The sequence below is a fragment of the Heterodontus francisci genome, chromosome 24 (genome assembly GCF_036365525.1).
Source record: "Heterodontus francisci isolate sHetFra1 chromosome 24, sHetFra1.hap1, whole genome shotgun sequence".
Taxonomy (NCBI): domain Eukaryota; kingdom Metazoa; phylum Chordata; class Chondrichthyes; order Heterodontiformes; family Heterodontidae; genus Heterodontus; species Heterodontus francisci.
The window spans coordinates 47463216-47482405 of NC_090394.1; the positions used below are offsets into that span (position 1 = coordinate 47463216).

At 41.7% G+C, this 19190-nt stretch overlaps 1 protein-coding gene across 12 annotated transcripts in view; it reads left to right on the forward strand.

Annotated features, from left to right (window-relative positions):
- Window positions 1–19190, forward strand: part of rbfox1 (RNA binding fox-1 homolog 1) — a 1351350-nt gene that overhangs the window by 1187610 nt on the left and 144550 nt on the right. For 11 of the 12 annotated variants that reach the window (XM_068056115.1, XM_068056118.1, XM_068056113.1 and 8 more), the window contains 3 exons: window positions 3075–3128; window positions 15900–15992; window positions 17497–17557. In XM_068056115.1, the coding sequence (XP_067912216.1) occupies window positions 3075–3128; window positions 15900–15992; window positions 17497–17557 (208 nt within the window). The remainder of the gene's footprint in view (window positions 1–3074; window positions 3129–15899; window positions 15993–17496; window positions 17558–19190) is intronic. The other variant, XM_068056117.1, reaches the window with a different exon arrangement.

Here is a 19190-nt window from a genome sequence, read left to right on the forward strand (position 1 = left end):
GGATGAGGGAATTTAGCTATAAGGTTAAGTTGGAGAAGCTGGGGTTGTTCTCCTTGGAGTAAAGGAGTTGAGGAGGGATCTGATAGAGGTGTTCAAGATTATGACCAGTTTAGATAAGATGGACAAAGACAAGCTGTTCACATTAGCTGATGGTAAAAGGAGTAGGGGATACAGATTTAAAGTTTCAGGCAAGAGAAGCACAGGGGATGTCAGGAAGAACGTTTTTACGCAACGAGTGTTAATGACCTGGAACTCGCTACCTATGAGAGTGGTGGAAGCGGAGGCGATGAATGATTTCAAAAGGAAATTGAATGGGCACTTGAGGAAAATAAAGTTGTGGGACTACTGAGATCGAGGATTGGGACTGACTAGATTACTCTACAGAGTCCAGCATGAGCTTGATGAGCCAAATGGCCTCCTTCTGTGCCATAATGACTCTATGACTCTAAATGAAAAGTGCTTCACATTGGGAGAAAAAAATTCCAGGACAGTACTATTACGTAAATGTAAAGAAAATAATGTGCATTGAAAATGAAAAAGATCTGGGATCCTGAATGACAAAAATTTGAAACTATTGCACAAATTCTTGGTGGCAGTGAGTAAAGCAAATCAGATGTTGGATTGTATTGAAAGGTCAATATTGAGCCAAAATAGTGTGGTAATAGTTCCACTTTACTTATCGTTGGTGTGACCACACTTAGAATACTAGAATACCATATGCACTTCTGGTCACTGTAGTGCAATAGGGATATTACAGCTATTGAAATAATATAGAAGAGTGCAACAGAATGTTTGAGGGGTGGAGGGATTGTATTATCAGCAGTAATTATGTAAATTGAGCATGTTCTTACTGGAAAAGAGAAGGTTCAGAGACAATATCCTTGCTGTTTTTAAGATTCTAAGGGGACCAGATGGTGTAGACTATGATGAGCTGTTTCACCTTGTCCAAAACACAGTAGAACCAGAGGACACAGCCTACACTTGAAGGGGGTAAATTTAAAACTAATTTGCAGAAACATCATTAAGCAAGTGGTCAATCTGTGGAACAGGCTCCCAAGCCAGATGTTGAAAGCAGATAGTATTGATTAATTCCAATGTAGAGAGATTTATTTCAGAAAATAACATTTTGGAATACAGTAGATGAATAATTTGCAACATGACAGGTGATAAATGTGGTATGCTTGGGAGGAACATGTAACTTTGGACCTATGTTTCCCAAAGCTCTCATCACTGGATTTTTCCTTGCCTCATATCTAGGCCTGTTGTAAACTAATTGATAATTGATTAATTGCCTTGATTAGTCAACAACTTCATTATCATTGTCATGCAACTACCAGGATGGTAGAAGGCAAACCCGATTGATCCATGGCCCTTTTACCTGTAGCAATTCCGATGTTCTTGTGTCTGGTTGTAGCTGCTCTTTACTGAATTATAATAACTCTAGTCTTCATATAGGGCTTTCACTTATGCAGGGATGGCCCCAATTGTTTTCTAACTACTCCTCAAGGAGACAAATGCCAGAAGTTACTAGCATGGTACATAAATGTGCAAGATTGTGACCTTCTACTAAGTAGCAATCTCAACTGTGAGTTCCTCATCATTAACACTGAATGCAGGAGAGGTGTTAGTCTTGATACCATAAATCCAATTTCATTTAAAATATAATTTAATAATTTAGATGGGAACTGGAAAACACATATATACTTTATACATAATTGTTATCAGGAGATAGATGCAACAAACTGAGGTATATAGATAACAATAATGGATTTCTTTGTCTCACCTCCATTTTATGGGCAACCCTAAATGGGCTACCTTTTCAAACACTGCTTCATTTCTTGCTTGCATTTTTATTTATTTATTTTTATTTAGAGATACAGCACTGAAACAGGCCCTTCGTCCCACTGAGTCTGTGCCGACCAACAACCACCCATTTATACTAACCCTACAGTAATCCCATATTCCCTACCACATCCCTACACTAGGAGCAATTTACAACGGCCAATTTACCTATCACCTGCAAGTCTTTGGCTGTGGGAGGAAACTGGAGCACCCGGCGAAAACCCACGTGGTCACAGGGAGAACTTGCAAACTCTGCACAGACAGTACCCAGAATTGAACCCGGGTCCCTGGAGCTGTGAGGCTGCGGTGCTAACCACTGCGCCACTGTGCCTTAAGGAAGGAGAAGACAGTGAAATAATATATTCTTGAAGCAGATATGCTTTGCTTGCTTTATCATTCTCCTTAAATCATTTTTGGGATATGTAGGTATTTATTCAGTGATCTTTTACAAAGGTGGGCAAATGAGCAATATTGCTTTAATTTTTGCTTAATTATCATATAGTCAGGAAGGACTGTTTTAATCATTATGAACACCATGTACAAATGAGCGACTAGTGTTTATGGTTACTTAGTGACCTCCTTTATGTATTTAGTGGCCTTTTCAGTTTGCAAAATCCTGCATTATTTTCTAGAATTTCTGAAAAAGAACTGTTTTGGGACTTCAACTAAGCTGTTATGATTAAAGCCAGTAGCCCAGAGAAACACCAGCCATGGCTCCCATCCTGATCACTAATCAATGGTTAGAAAGTAAGTGTGTGTATGTGTCTTTGTGTGAACAAGGTTAGGATCAGGCTTGGCTGTGATGCTTCTCAAGTCAAATATCCTGGCAATATTCTCAATCTAGACTCACAAAGGGAGAATACACAATGGGCTGCCAGCACACAAGGAACAGCATCCCAGCAGGAATCTGTGCTATCAGTTGCGAGGAAACCACAAGAGAAAAGTTTCAGTAATAGATTTAACCGAAGTATATTCATTTATATGTTCTTTCTTTGGCCTCCTTATCTCGAGAGACAATGGGTAAGCGCCTGGAGGTGGACAGTGGTGTGTGGAGCAGCACCTGGAGTGGCTATAAAGGCCAATTCTAGAGTGACAGGCTCTTCCACAGGTGCTGCATTTATATGTATTGTGTAATTAACTACCATAATACTTCTCAAAGTTTAACAGAAGGTCACTGGGTAATTTTAGTTTACTATCTAGTACTAAAAGTTATCTTTGTCATTTCTTTACAGCAATTTGGTAAAATCTTAGATGTTGAAATAATTTTTAATGAGAGGGGATCTAAGGTAAGTTGTCCCTTTCATTGTATCTGCATGCTGGTGGATTTGTATCTGGTTTAATGAAAACAGATAGCTGTAAATAAAAAAGGAGGAACAACTGAACTCATCCACTAGTGGCTAGATCAGATTTTAATTGTAATGTATTAAATTACTGATTTAATATTTCTCAGTACAAGTATTTTGTTTAAATTGTTAAGTTTGAAGTAGTCTCAACATTTTTCTTCTACAGTGTTGAATATTTTATCTTTCGTAAATTCTTTATAAGAACAGTAATTTTTTTTACAGAAATGTTGCAAATTTTTGGGAATTATTAACTTTTTCACTAAAAGATGTGTCCTGATATGCTTGCATATATCGCAATGACAAATGTAATCGACTACACTTTTCAGATCATTAAACCAGGTAAAGAGAAAATGGTCTACTGCAGTTCAGTTCCCTCCAGCTTTGAAACCAATGTTCCCTTTATGTGCATTACTCTGCTATTTAAGTCACAATCTAGGAAAGGAAAATAATCATACTTCAGAATGAAGAGAATTTTTACCACATTAGGACCATTTTTCAAATTTGTTCTTACATTTTCCCAAAGCAGCTGGCTGGATGGGTTCATAGGTGCTGGTGACCAAGAGGGATGGGTAGAGATCACAGACTTATGACTCCAGTCGACTGCACTTACTGTGATGTTACAAGGACTGTGGGTGGTTTTGATTTCTTCTGCCTTCCAGTTGATGAATTCTGCAACTACAATTCATTCAATCCAGACAAGAGCCGATAAATTTTGGCACAGTACTTTATCGATTGAGTGCTGCAGTGTTTTTTCGAAAAAGAAAGTCTTCTCCTTGAGCTCCAGGAAACTGGAGCTAAGATGGAAAGCTGAAAGTCTGCTGTCCCTCTGCTGCTTGTTATCTTCTTGGGAAGTTTTGTGAGTAGCTCTATTAACGAACGTCTTGTGCAATAATTACTTCAATTTTCGTAAACCACAAATAGAATTCATAAAAACCAGTTTCTTGTACTTGAACTTTAACCATCAATGGGTAGGACCAAGGATCCCTTCACTGAAACTTGATATTCCCAAATTGGAGCAAAGATCAATTTGAGAAATTTGTGACTGTATATTCACAGCCCTTGCTCTCTCTCTCTCTCTGACTGACAAGAACACTGTAACAACAAGTTGAAGTGAGTGGCTTGAGTATACAAACTGTTAACTAAAAAAGCTAAACATGGGCTATATGCAGCAGCCTGGAAATTCTGCCCCTGTCAGAGTTGTAGTGGAAGACCCACAGGGAATGGGGAAAATCTAGATCTCCTGGATTACCACCCCATTCACTGAGGGGAAGGAAATGTCATTCCAATGGATGGGGTGGGCCACATTGATTCTGCCCATCTGACTTGCATCCTAGGCTATCCCATAAATGCACCTTGATAGGCCCGATAGAACAGTGCTGAGAGCTGACATAGGCTCCATTCTGAGGTGAGTGTAGGCCCAGCACTGAGGTAATCATTCTCAAATAGCATCACAGCCAGCTCACAATTCCATCACTTTGTACAGTGGCACAACAGTATGGAGGAGTTTTTATGCCACTGACTTTTTATAACTGAGATTTGGCTTTAAATTTAACAAAGGTTTGGGGAAGTAAAAGCACTCTCCTTGCTGTTGTAAGGATCCTGAGCGAAATGAGATTCTGCAGTCTTAACTCAAGCCCTGGTGAGCTTGGGATACAGCACTAAATTGCCTAGCTTACTTATAGAAGCCATAAGAATAATTATTGTAAAACTGAAAGACTAAATTGGTTCAATAGTGGCTGTGTGAAGGCACATTCTGCAGTGATGTGATTGGTCTTTGCACTGCATCTAACTAAAGTTGAACTGATCTGAAAGTGTTAGATTATGCCATTGGATGCAGAAAAGGGAAATGCATGGTTGCCTTCTCCACTGCTGAAATCTCTCGCCTTGATGAATTTTAAATAAAGGTCACTCAAACCTGAATATGCGTGCTCTGAAATTTCCCAGAGGTTATCCTGTTCTCCCACTGCCCCTTTGGTGGGAGATCAACAGATCCTCCACATAAGCACCAAAATTGGCCATTTTTGACACTTTACGCCATTTCTCCGGGTGTTCCAAAATTTCCAAACAAAGTTGCAGCAGAGACTTGGCAGAACCTGAGCAAATTTTCAGGGATTTTATCTTGGTCACCAGATTGAGACCATCCATTCCGTTGTTTCTACCACAGTCTTCCTTTCCCTTGCTCACCAAATCAAACATCCCCAAGCTTCCCCTGCTCTAGCCCTGAACTGCTATCTTTCTCTGATTACTCTCCTATCTCCCCTCATGTCCTCATTGAGCTCATCCTGTACATGAGGCCAACCTCCTATTCTCTTTACCACATTCCCATTAAATTGTTGACCACCTAACTTCCCTTCTTATCACCATTCTAGCTGGCATTGCAAATGGATCCCACTGGTAAGGTACTGTCTCCTTCCCCTTCAAAACTTTTGTAATCGCTTCCCTCCTCAACACTCCAGCTCTTGACCTTCCTATCATTGCAAACTACCATCCCATCTCCAAAATCTTTCTCCTTTTCAAAATCCTTGAACATGATATTGCCTCCCAAATTTATGCCCAATTTCCCCACAACTCCATGTTTGAATATTTCATACAAACATACAAACATACGAATTAGGAGCAGGAGTAGGCCACTTGGCCCTTTGAGCCTGCTCCGCCATTCAATAAGTTCATGACTGAACTGATTACTCCACATTTCCACCTACCCCCAATAACCTTCCACCCCCTTGCTTATCAAGAATCTATCTACCTCTGCTTTAAAAATATTCAAAGACTTTCTGTTTCCGCCGCCTTTTGTGGAAGGGATGGCAGGTCCCACCCTTGTAATTTTTCTTTCCCGTTGAAATGTATCTATTCTGTGTATTCTGAAATATCCCATTAAATGTCTGCCACTGTATCTCTATTGACCTATCCCTTAACCTGATTTGCCAGTTTACTTTTGCCAGCTCTGCTTTCATGCCCTCATAATTGCCCTTATTTAAGTTTAAAATACTCGTCTTGGACCCACTCTTCCCTCCCTCAACCTGAATGTAAAATTCAATCATATTATGATCGCTGCTACCTAGGGAGCGCCTTAACTATGAGGTAATTAATTAATCGCATCTCGTTGCACAATCCCTGGTCTAGTATAGCCTGCTCTTTGGTTGGCTTCAGAATGTATTGCTCCAAGAAGTTATCCTGAAAACATTCTATGTACTCCTCATCTCGGCTTCCTCTGCCCATCTAATTTTCCAGTCTATATGTAGGTTAAAATCCCCCATATTTATCGCTGTACCTTTCTGACAAGGTGCCATTATTGCTTCCTTTATACCCCGTACTACAGTGTGGTTAGTGTTAGGTGGCCTGTACATCACTCCCACAAGTGACGTCTTGCCTTTATCATTTCTTATCTCTACCCAAACTGCTTCTAAATCCTGGTCTCCTGAACTTAGGTCATCCCTCTCTATTGCACTAATACCATCATTAATCAACAGAGCTTCCCCTCCACCTTTTCTTAGCTTCCTGTCCTTCCTAAATGCCATGTACCCTTCAATATTCAGGTCCCAATCTATGTCATCCTGCAGCCATGTCTCGACAATCACTATCAGATCGTACTTATTTATTTCTATTTGCGCTCTCAGCTCATCTGTTTTATTTCGAATGCTACGTGCATTCAGGTACAGAGCCTTTAGTTTTGTCCTTTTATTATTTTTGTAACTTCTAGCTAGGAAGAGCAGGCAGGGAGATGTTGCGGAGCACAGCGGGACTGGTGGTCTGAAGTGCATTTGTTTCAATGCGAGAAGTAGAACAGGTAAGGCAGATGAACTTAGAGCTTGGATTAGTACTTGGAACTATGATATTGTTGCTATTACTTATAGTTGGTTGAGGGAAGGAGAGGATTGGCAGCTAAATGTTCCAGAATTTAGAAGCTTCAGGTGGGATAGAGGGGGATGCAAAAGGGGTGGGGGAGTTGCATTACTTGTTAAGGAGAATATCACAGCTGTACTGCGGGAGGACACCTCGGAGGGGTCGTGCAGCGAGGCAATATGGGTGGAGCTCAGGAATAGGAAGGGTGCAGTCACAATGTTGGGGATTTTCTACAGGCCTCCCAACAGCCAGCGGGAGGTATGTAGACAGATTTTGGAAAGATGTAAAGATAACAGGGTTGTAGTGGTGGGTGATTTTAACTTCCCCTATATTGACTGGGACTCACTTAGTGCTAGGGGCTTGGATGGGACAGACTTTGTAAGGAGCATCCAGGAGGGCTTCTTGAAACAATATGTAGATAGTCCAACTAGGGATGGGGCCATACTGGACCTGGTATTGGGGAATGAGCCCGGCCAGGTGGTCGAAGTTTCAGTAGGGGAGCATTTCGGGAACAGTGACCATAATTCCATAAGTTTTAAGGTACTTGTGGATAAGGATTAGAGTAGTCCTCGGGTGAAGGTGCTAAATTGGGGGAAGGCGAATTATAACAATATTAGGCAGGAACTGAAGAATTTAGATTGGGGGCGGCTGTTTGAGGGTAAATCAACATCTGACATGTGGGAGTCTTTCAAATGTCAGTTGATTAGAATCCAGGACCAGCATGTTCCTGTGAGGAAGAAGGATAAGTTTGGCAAGTTTCAGGAACCTTGTATAACGCGGGATATTGTGAGCCTAGTCAAAAAGAGAAAGGAAGCATTCGTAAGGGCTCGAATGCTAGGAACAGACGAATCCCTTGAGGATAAAGACAGTAGGAAGGAGTCAGGAGGGCTAAAAGGGGTCATGAAAAGTCATTGGCAAACAGGATTAAGGATAATCCCAAGGCTTTTTATATGTATATAAAGAGCAAGAGGGTAACTAGGGAAAGGGTTGGCCCACTCAAGGACAGAGAAGGGAATCTATGCTTGGAGCCAGAGGAAATGGGTGAGGTACTAAATGAGTACTTTGCATCAGTATTCACCAAAGAGAAGGACTTGGTGGATGATGAGCCTAGGGAAGGGAGTGTAGATAGTCTCAGTCATCTCATTATCAAAAAGGAGGAGGTGTTGGGTGTCTTGCAAAGCATTAAGGTAGATAAGTCCCCAGGGCCTGATGGGATCTACCCCAGAATACTAAGGGAGGCAAAGGAGGAAATTGCTGGGGCCTTGACAGAAATCTTTGCATCCTCATTGGCTACAGGTGAGGTCCCAGAGGACTGGAGAATAGCCAATGTTGTTCCTTTGTTTAAGAAGGGTAGCAAGGATAATCCAGGAAATTATAGGCCGGTGAGCCTTACGTCAGTGGTAGGGAAATTATTAGAGAGGATTCTTCGGGATAGGATTTACTCCCATTTGGAAACAAATGAACTTATTAGCGAGAGGCAGCATGGTTTTGTGAAGGGGAGGTCGTGTCTCACTAATTTGATTGACTTTTTTGAGGAAGTGACAGAGATGATTGATGAAGGAAGGGCAGTGGATGTTATCTATATGGACTTCAGTAAAGTCTTTGACATGGTCCCTCATGGCAGACTGGTATAAAAGGTGAAGTCACACGGGATCAGAGGTGAGCTGGCAAGATGGATACAGAACTGGCTCTGTCATAGAAGACAGAGGGTAGCAGTGGAAGGGTGCTTTTCTGAATGGAGGGATGTGACTAGTGGTGTTACGCAGGGATCAGTGCTGGGATCTTTGCTCTTTGTAGTATATATAAATGATTTGGAGGAAAATGTAGCTGGTCTGATTAGTAAGTTTGCGGACGACACAAAGGTTGGTGGAGTCGCGGATAGTGATGAGGATTGTCAGAGGATACAGCAGGATATAGATCGGTTGGAGACTTGGGCGGAGAAATGGCAGATGGAGTTAATCCGGACAAATGTGAGGTAATACATTTTGGAAGATCTAATGCAGGTGGGAAGTATACAGTAAATGGAAGAACCCTTCGGAGTATTGACAGGCAGAGAGATCTGGGCGTACAGGTCCACAGGTCGCTGAAAGTGGCAACGCAGGTGGATAAGGTAGTCAAGAAGGCATACAGCATGCTTGCCTTCATCGGTCAGGGCATAGAGTATAAAAATTGGCAAGTCATGCTGCAGCTGTACAGAACCTTAGTTAGGCCACACTTAGAATATTGCGTGCAATTCTGGTCGCCACACTACCAGAAGGACGTGGAGGCTTTGGAGAGGGTACAGAAGAGGTTTACCAGGATGTTGCCTGGTCTGGAGGGCATTAGCTATGAGGAGAGGATGGATAAACTTGGATTGTTTTCACTGGAACGACGGAGGTGGAGGGGCGACATGATAGAGGTTTACAAAGTTATGAGCGGCATGGACAGAGTGGATAGTCAGAAGCTTTTTCCCAGGGTGGAAGAGTCAGTTACTAGGGGACATAGGTTTAAGGTGAGAGGGGCAAAGTTTAGAGGGAATGTGCGAGGCAAGTTCTTTACACAGAGGGTGGTGAGTGCCTGGAACTTGCTGCCGGGGGAGGTGGTGGAAGCAGGTACGATAGCAACGTTTAGGAGGCATCTTGACAAATACATAAATAGGATGGGAATAGAGGGATACGATCCCCAGAAGTGCAGAAGGTTTTAGTTTAGGCAGGCATCAAGATCGGCGCAGGCTTGGAGGGCCGAATGGTCTGTTCCTGTGCTGTACTGTTCTTTATTCTATCTGTTGATTGACTCTTAGATTTGTACGCTGTGACCCTTCCTGTCACAGTCTGTTTATTATTTTCCATATTAATACCTTTCTTTCTTGCCTTGTCTCTACTCCTTGATTTACCATATCTTCCCAAATTTGATTCCTTGCCCCCATTATTCAATTTAAAACCCCCTCTACTTCCCTAGTTATGCAACTTGCATAACCCCAGCAAGGTTCAGGTGTAGACTGTCCCAACGGTACAGCCACTTTCCCCAGTACTGGTGCCAGTGCCCCACAAACCAGAACCCACCTCTCCCACACCACTCTTTGAGCCACACATTAATTTCTCTAATCTTATTTGCCCTATGCCAATTTGCACGTGGTTTGGGTAATAATCCAGAGATTATTACCTTGAAGGTTCTGCTTCTTAATTTGGCACCTGGTTCCTCATACTGACTATGCAGAACCTCTTTCCTTCTCCTGCCTGTGTCATTGGTACCTACATGGACCACAACGACTGGATCATCCCCCTTCCACTGTAAGTTCCTCTCCAGCCCTGAACAGATGTCCTGAACCCTGGCACTGGGCAGGCAACACAGCCATCTGGACTCTTGCTCTTTGCTGCAGAGAACAGTGTCAATCCCCCTCACTATACTGTCCCCTACTACCGCTATATTCCTTTTTTCTCCCTTCATTTGAATGGCTTCCTTTACCATGGTGCCATAATCAGGTTGCTCATCCACCCTGCAGCCCCCACTCTCATCCAAACAAGCTGAAAGAACCTCAAACCTGTTGGACAATAGCAAAGGCTGAGGCTCCTGCACTTCTTCCTTCTGGGTCCCCTGACCTGCTTCAGCTGCAGTCACACTGTCCTGACCCTGACCACTGACCAAATCAGAAGACCCTATCCTAAGGGGTGTGACTGCCTCCTGGTACAAAATGTCCAGGTAACATTCTCCCTCCCTGATGTGTCGCCGTGTCTGCAGCTCGGACTCCAGTTCAATGACTCTGAGCCGAAGCTCTTCGAGTCACAAACACTTACTGCAGACGTGTTTGCCCTGGATCACACTGGCATCCAAGAACTCCCACATGCTGCAGCTGTGATACATCACCTGTCTTGCCATCCTTAATGTGTTTTAATTAACTACTTAACTATTTTATTCAATTATTTATTTCATTTTACTTTTTTTAATATCTTTTATTAAGCTTACCATTAGTTCCTTTACTATTTCAAATGTTAGGATTCGAATGGAACTTAATCATTTACCAGATACTCACCACCAAACAGGTAGCTTCTTCCCAAAACAATCACCTACCTGCTTGCCTGTGATATTTGATGCTATGTTTGATTTCAGTTCAATTAAATTAAAAGTTTATCTGTATACTTACCCCGGCGGCTCTCATTGTTGATTGTGACATCATTCTGCTGTCACTTTTCGATTTTTCCGTGCTGCTCTCTCTCGCTTTCTCGCTCTGTCTATGGTCTCCGATTCTGGGCTTTTGGCACGCTTTTTAAACCTCCACTCCCGCCGTTCTCTCTCTCCCTCTGCTCCTGCCATGCTCCTCTCTCTCCGCTCGTGCCTTGCTCCTCTCTCTCTCTTGCTCTGTCTCTGGTCTCCGACACTGGGCTTTTGGCACGCTTTTTAAACCTCTGCTCCCGCCGTGCTCCTGTCTCTCACTCTGTCTCCGATTGCCGACTCTGGGCTTTTGGTGCGCTTCATTTTTTGGTTCCTCTCCACATTAGTGAAGCCATCCTAATCAAAGTTATAAATTATATCCTCTGTGACTTTGTAGTGTGCTATCTCTCCTCAACATTCTCGACCTCTCTGAAGCCTTTGACCATGCCACCATCCTCCAATGCCTCTCTTTGATGTGCAGCTGAGTGGAACTACGGTCACTTCATTCCACTCACCAATTGAATTGTTGCCAGTGCAACTTCAGCAATGGCTTTTCCTCCTGGCTCCACAATGTTACCTCCATAATCCCCCAAGGATCTATCCTTGGCTGCCTCCTGTTCCTCATCTATATGCTGCCCCTTGACGACATCATCTGATGACATGGCATCAGCTTTCACATACCTGCTGACTATAAGACATTTTACCTCTCCACATTTCGCTTAATCCCTCAGCCTTGCCTTTGTCAACTCCAGACACAACTACTGCAAAGATCTGCTGGCCAGCCTCCCTCTTTCATCTTCCATAAATTTCAGCTAATCTAAAACACTGCTGCATTTAGTCTATTCTGTACCAAGGCCCACTCACCCTGCACCCTTGCATTGTCTCCCGATATATCAATGCCTAAAATTTAAAATTGCCATCCTTGTGTTCAAACCTCTTCATGATCTCACCATCTCCCTATCTCTGAACCCTCCTCCAACCCTATAAACCTCCCAGAAATTTGTGTTCATCCAACTCTGGCCTCTTGTCTAACCCTCACTCCTTTCACTCGACCATTGATGGCCCTGCCTTCAGCTGTCATGATCCTGACTTATACAGTTCCCTCCCTAAAACTCCCTGCCTCTGTACCTCTAACTCTTCCTCTAGGAATCTCATTAAAACTGACCTCTTTGAGCAAAATTTTAGCCACTCCATCTAATATCTGCTTATTTGGGGCATTTATCGACAATAAAGGCATTTTATATAGATGAAAGGTGTTGTTTTTATTGAGAAGACTTTGGAGTAGATGTTGGTGTCAGCTGTTGCTCAGTTGATAGCATTCTTGTCTCTGAGCCCAAAGGCTGTGGTTTCAAGTTAAATTCCAGGACTTGAGGATAAAAGTCAAAGCTGACACTCCAGTGCAGTACTGAGGGAGTGCTGCACTGCCAAAAGTGCCATCTTTCAGATGAGACGTTAAGCTGAGGCCCTGTCTGTTGTCTCAAGTGGATGTAAAAGATCCCATGGCACTGTTTCAAAGAAGAGCAGGGGAGTTATCCCTGGTATCCTGGCCAGTGTTTATCCCTCAATCAACATCACAATAAAATAGATTAGCTGATCATTATCACACTGCTGTTTGTGGGAGGTTGCTGAGGGCACAGTGGCTGCTGTGTTTCCTACATTGCAGCAGTAACTACACTTCAAAAGTTCTTCACTGGCTGAAAAACACTTCGGGACCTCTGGTGGGCAAGAAAGGAGCTATATAAGTCTTCCTTCCTTCCTTCCTCCCTTCCCTCTCCTCCCCTTCCCTTCCCTTGTTGCCTAGCCATAAAACAGGCATTGCAGATTGGAAACTATCCAATTTTCTCTTCCCCAGGTGCCACAATAAAACTCTATCCCTTTATCTTTGGGTTGACACACTTATTTTAGAATCAGGAGAAAAAAATTAGTTGGGCCTCAAAATTTTTGGTGCTCGGGAAGTTGGAAGGTTGGCCATTGCCCACCTGGAGGGTGTGGCAGTACCTGCTTACAATGAAATTTCACTTCTTTTTCCTTGATCTTTTGAATACTGAGTAAAGTTTATTCTTATCCTAGTGACATCCAAGAGACCAAATTAATGGACCCTTAAATCATGGAATCATTGAATAGTACAGCATAAAAGGAGGCCATTTGGTCCATTAAGTCTTTGTAAATTGTACAGTAAAATTGAGTACCGGCTCTTTCGAAGAGCAATCCAGTTAGTCCCACTTCCCCTGCTCTTTCCCCATATCCCTGCAATTTCTTTCTCTTTCCAGTATTTATCCAATTCCCTTTTGAATGTTACAATTGAATGTGAATCCACCACCCTATCAAGATGTGTATTCCAAATCCTAATCACTCTTTGCATAAAAAAATGTTTTCCTCCTGTCACCTCTAGTTCTTTTGCCAATCACCTTAAATCTGTGCCATCCAGTTGTTGACTCTTCAGCCATTGGAGACAGTTTCTCTTTATTTGCTCTATCTAAACCTTTTATGATTTTAAACACTCCTGTCAAATCTCCTCTTAGCCTTCTCTTCTCTAAGGAGAACAACCCCAGCTTCTCCAGTCTATTCACGTAGCTGTAATTCCTCATCCCTGGACCCATTCTAGTGTGGGCGGCACAGTGGCGCAGTGGTTAGCACTGTAGCCTCGCAGCTCCAGCAACCCGGGTTCAGTTCTGGGTACTGCCTGTGCAGAGTTTGCAAGTTCTCCTTGTGACCGCGTGGGTTTCTGCCGGGTGCTCTGATTTCCTCCCACAGCCAAAGACTTGCAGGTTGATAGGTAAATTGGCCATTGTAAATCATCCCTAGTGTAGGTAGGTGGTGGGAGAATGGTGGGGATGTGGTAGGGAATATGGGGTTTATGTAGGATTAGTATAAATGGGTGGTTGTTGGTTGGCACAGACTTGGTAGGCCAAAGGGCCTGTTTCAGTGCTGTATCTGTAAATAAAAAAATTTCTTCCATACCCTTTCCAAAAGTCTTCAGATCCTTCCTAAAATATGCTGTGCAGAATTGGACAGAATGTTCCAGCTGAGGCTGAATTGTTGTTTTATTTGGGTTTAGTATTACTTCCTGGCTTTTGTACTCTTATGTCTCTATTTATAAAGCCCAGAATTCTATATGCTTAATTAACTAATTTGTTAACCTGTCCTACTACCTTCAAAGATTTGTGCACAAACATCCCCAGCTCTCTCTCTTCTTGCACCCCATTAAAATTGTACCATGTAGTATGTATCATCTCTCCTCACTCTTCCTACCAAAATGTATCACCTCTGACTCTTCTGCGTTGAATGTATTTACAAGGATTTATTCACAATAGTTTTACAGATTACATTAGCAAATAATTCTGAATAAAACATTAAAATTTGATGCCTATTATTAAATTCTTAGCAAGACACCAGTCATAGGCAGAAATGTTTCCACATAACCTGGCGTAGGTTGGAATGACTGTCCCATCACTTTCAACTAATGGAAACAAAATAAAGAGAAATACACATAAAGCTAACATGGTTTCATTTTAGAAATGTTTGTTGTGTTTGCAATTCGTGTTACTTAACCCTCAGAGCATACATGCCTATTCTATTGATTAAGATAAACCATAATGTGCAATCTTTTTTTTACCTGTAATTACTTCACTTGACCTAAAGGCAAAGGATAACACCAGATGCTGCAGTAAGATCTCTTTGTAGATGAATGGACAGCGGAAGGTAACAGAACACTGCCAGTCTGTTGGATTAGCTATTTGTCCCAAAGTGGGCATAACCACCCAATGGCTTATCTGACCTGTCAAAAAGCTCATTATAGCATGGGTTATTGAGCTCGGTCCATCTTGCCTCCCACCCATGTTTACTTTGTCAGGTCATAAATTAATCCATTTTATATAGGCCTGAGGCTGTGAAGGTTAAGTCAATGGTATAGAATGTGGGGGTAAGAATTCCAGTTCTACATTTGCCAGTCTGCGATATTCCGCACATTGACTTTGATGGGCAGAAAATCATGGCGAGTGAGTGCAGAATCGGAATTTTTATCCTATATGTTTTTTGTAACGTTGCAAAATACAAACTTCACTGAATTCAGAACTGATTTTTTTACCTTCATAGCTCATGTCCTTAATGCATATGTGTGAAAGTTTTATTTAGTTTATTGTTTAAAAATAGAAATGCTACGTTGTGAGATTTATTTGAATTAGGTTCATTGTTGTAAGTAAAGGTTATAATTATGAACAAAATTGTCAATGTTAGATTATCCCTGTTGTTGCATGCTTGTTCTTTTACTTTATAAACCACTACAGCATGTCATAATAAGCAATGTTTTACAATTTACTTGCATTTAGTCTAAATTCTGTGCACACGTTGTTCCCTTTGTCGGGAATGTTTTTATTCTTTTTTTTTGCATGACATAAGTGATCCATTTTACTTTCTCATAATTTCAGTCTTTTTTCTGTGTCGAAAAACACTTTTGAAATTCCTTTTGATTCCATTGGTACCACTTTTCTTTAGTTACATTTATTTTCGTCTGTAAAGTAGTGGTATTATTTTGAATCATACTTCAATTCACTAGGTGTATAAACTGAAGGAGACTTGTTCACATCTGTTGCTTATTTATTGCACATCTCAATGCTGTTATATTTTTCTAATTTGCATGTTACAGAAGCAAAGCAAGAACAAGACAAAAAAGAGAGAAAAAAGTGGTCAATGATTTATATAATGATGTGCATGTTGTTTTCCCCTTCTCCCGCCTGCATGCAGGGATTTGGTTTCGTAACTTTCGAAAATAGTGCTGATGCGGACAGGGCGAGGGAGAAATTACACGGCACGGTGGTAGAGGGCCGTAAAATAGAGGTGCATGTCCAAAATATTTCCCTTCATCTTTTTAATGTCTGCTTCACTATCATTTGTCTTTTCAGGCGCGTCATCTGTCTCTTCATGTGCTCCCTTTTCCCTCCCCCATGTTTATAAATATTTAGAAAAGTTTTGGCCTTGCTTTTTAGTTTTATTTTTTAAACTTGGTTTTGAGTTTCTGTGTGACTGACAGGCAAGGCTCATCCTGTTACAGATATGTATTGTTTCCTTTGTTGAGTTAATTAATAATTAAGCTGGGTGCAAAAAGACTTCCAAAACTGTGTAAGTAAAACAAAACTGGTCAGTCTTCTTCATTGCAGGGTTGATGAGGGATGGTGGGGAAAAACAGAAGAGTTAAATTGGACAATAGATAATACTAATTAGGATCACTGTTCTCCACAGCTGACTGGGTAACCAGAGGCCAAAGGCCTACTTTGAATTTGCCAAAAATTAAATTCCAAATCTAGCTTGTTTTTTTTCTAAAATATTTGTGAAATTTCACACACAGTAATCTGTACCACTGATCCCACTCAACACTGCCTTTTTGCATATATACAGTATATTTGAAATATATTTATAAAGATCAATTCCATTTTCCTCTTAGTGGTTTAGTCTTTGAGTAAGATGTTGCATATTTTGCCTTTTCATTTCCCCCTTTCAACGGTAGCATTTAGGGCCCTCACCAAACTCAGTAACCATGGTAACTGTACAAATACACATGCTGGCGATGGTGCCGAAGGGTAAGTGGAGAAATCCATCTGCCGTTTCACGTATAACGCTGACCACGTGAATTTTTTGACTTGTTGTATTAGTCCTTGATGCTATTTTATTGGTACGCCTGTACTTGAGTGTACGTTTTAGCTGCCTGGAAGGCACTGATTTGATTGATGATGACTCGTGCACATCTTACTCAGATCGTTAACTCCATATGTGTCAATTAATGCACCCTCTTTTATCCTTTGTTAGCTGTGGTTAAAGCTTGAATGATTTTGTTAATTCTTGCAATGGAAACAGCTCTTGTTCCAAGTGTTGGATGCTAGATGTTGCTTTTATAATGTTACTTCTATTACCAAGGGTTATGTTGCACACTGCAATTCTGTTTGTCCTTTTTTGACATCCTTGTTTATTGTACCTTGTCTTCCTCTTCCTTTTGCCACTGCATGTTCCTTCATAAAGGAATTTTTGTTTTTGTTTCATTGTAATTTCTTTGACTTACTTCTATCATGGAAAGTAGATGCATGCTTTAAATTACAAATATGAGCGGTATTGTTTAATTTGCATTTTTATGCCTTTCAAAACTGTTTAAATGATGCTTTTTGAAATCACAATGTTTGTCATGAAAATAAATGTAATCAAGATAGTCTGTGATTCTGTTATGCATCTAATCCCTTTTACCAGTAGATGCATTATTTAAATTTAAGTGTAATGCTAGTAATGCATGATTTTTGGAATTTGATGGCGTCTCCTTTACTATGCTTGCTAACATGATCATCTATTTGCTTAGGTTAATAATGCTACAGCACGTGTTATGACAAACAAAAAGACAGTCAACCCTTACGCAAATGGTGAGTTATCAGTCTTTTGCTTTTATGTGTGATCTGTTGAAGCAATAGAGTTGGCATAAACCATGAGTCAAAAAATCCTTCGAGATATAATCAAGATTTTATTTACTGACTTTTCATGGTTGTTTAAAAGGCCCAGATTTGAATTTTTCTTCAATAGTCATAACAACAATGTTAAGAACCTCATTGTTTTTAATTATTAACTATCAACCACTTACATACATGCCCAAAATATAATAAAAGCTGAAGAGCAATATTCAGAACAAGGAAACTACCAAAATGATTCAACATCATGCATTCTATTCATTAACAACAATGAGCCTTTGCAGGTCTTTTCAGAGTCTTCCCTCAAAATGATACTAAGTTATGACACTTGATATTAATTATTCAGAGTATAATTTTCCCTGATGATTGCACAATGTTCACCATTCGCAAATCCTCAGATACTGAAGCAGTCCGTGTAGAAATGCAGCAAGACCTGGACAATATCCAGGCTTGGGCTGATAAGTGGCAAGTAACATTCACGCCACACAAGTGCCAGGCAATGACCATCTCCAACAAGAGAATCTAACCATCCCCTCTTGACATTCAACGGCATTACCATCACTGAATCCCCCACTATCAACATCCTGGGGGTTACCATTGACCAGAAACTGAACTGGAGTAGCCATATAAATACCGTGGCTACAAGAGCAGGTCAGAGGCTAAGAATCCTGCGGCAAGTAACTCACCTTCTGACTCCCCAAAGCCTGTCCACCATCTACAAGGCACAAGTCAGGAGTGTGATGGAATACTCTCCACTTGCCTGGATGGGTGCAGTTCCAACAACACTCAAGAAGCTTGACACCATCCAGGACACTTGATTGGCACCCCGTCCACTAACATTCACTCCCTCCACCACCCACGCACAGTGGCAGCAGTGTGTACCATCTACAAGATGCACTGCAGCAACGCACCAAGGCCACTCAGACAGCACCTTCCAAACCCGTGACCTCTACCACCTAGAAGGACAAGGGCAACAAATGTGTGGGAACGCCACCACCTGCAAGTTCCCCTCCAAACCACACGTCATCCTGACTTGGAATTATATCATCGTTCCTTCACTGTCACTGGTTCAAAATCCTGGAACTCCCTTCCTAACAGCACTGTGGGTGTACCTACCCTATATGGACTGCAGCGGTTCAAGAAGGCAGCTCACCACCACCTTCTCAAGGGCAATTAGGAATGGGCAATAAATGCTGGTCTGGCCAGCGACGCTCACATCCCATGAAAGGAATAAACAAAAAAAAAAACACTTTTAAATTACTTTGGCCTCGTCACTGCTGTGATCAGCAGTTAAGTTCACGCTGGGAACGGTTTGACATCATCAGACCCCAATATTTAAATATCAATGAGTTCCCTGTATGCTTGCAGCAGGAGGGTGGATGCTGCCAGAAACTGAGAATTTAAAAACACGGCGGCCACAGGGGAATGCTGCTGGCAAGTAGGGTTAAAATCAGGCCCATAATTAGAACATAGAACATAGCATATATACGGCACAGAAAGAGACAATTTGGCCCATCGTGTCTGCGCCAGCCGAAAAATGAGCCATCCCGCCTGATCCCACCTTCCAACATTTGGCGCATAGCCCTGCAGG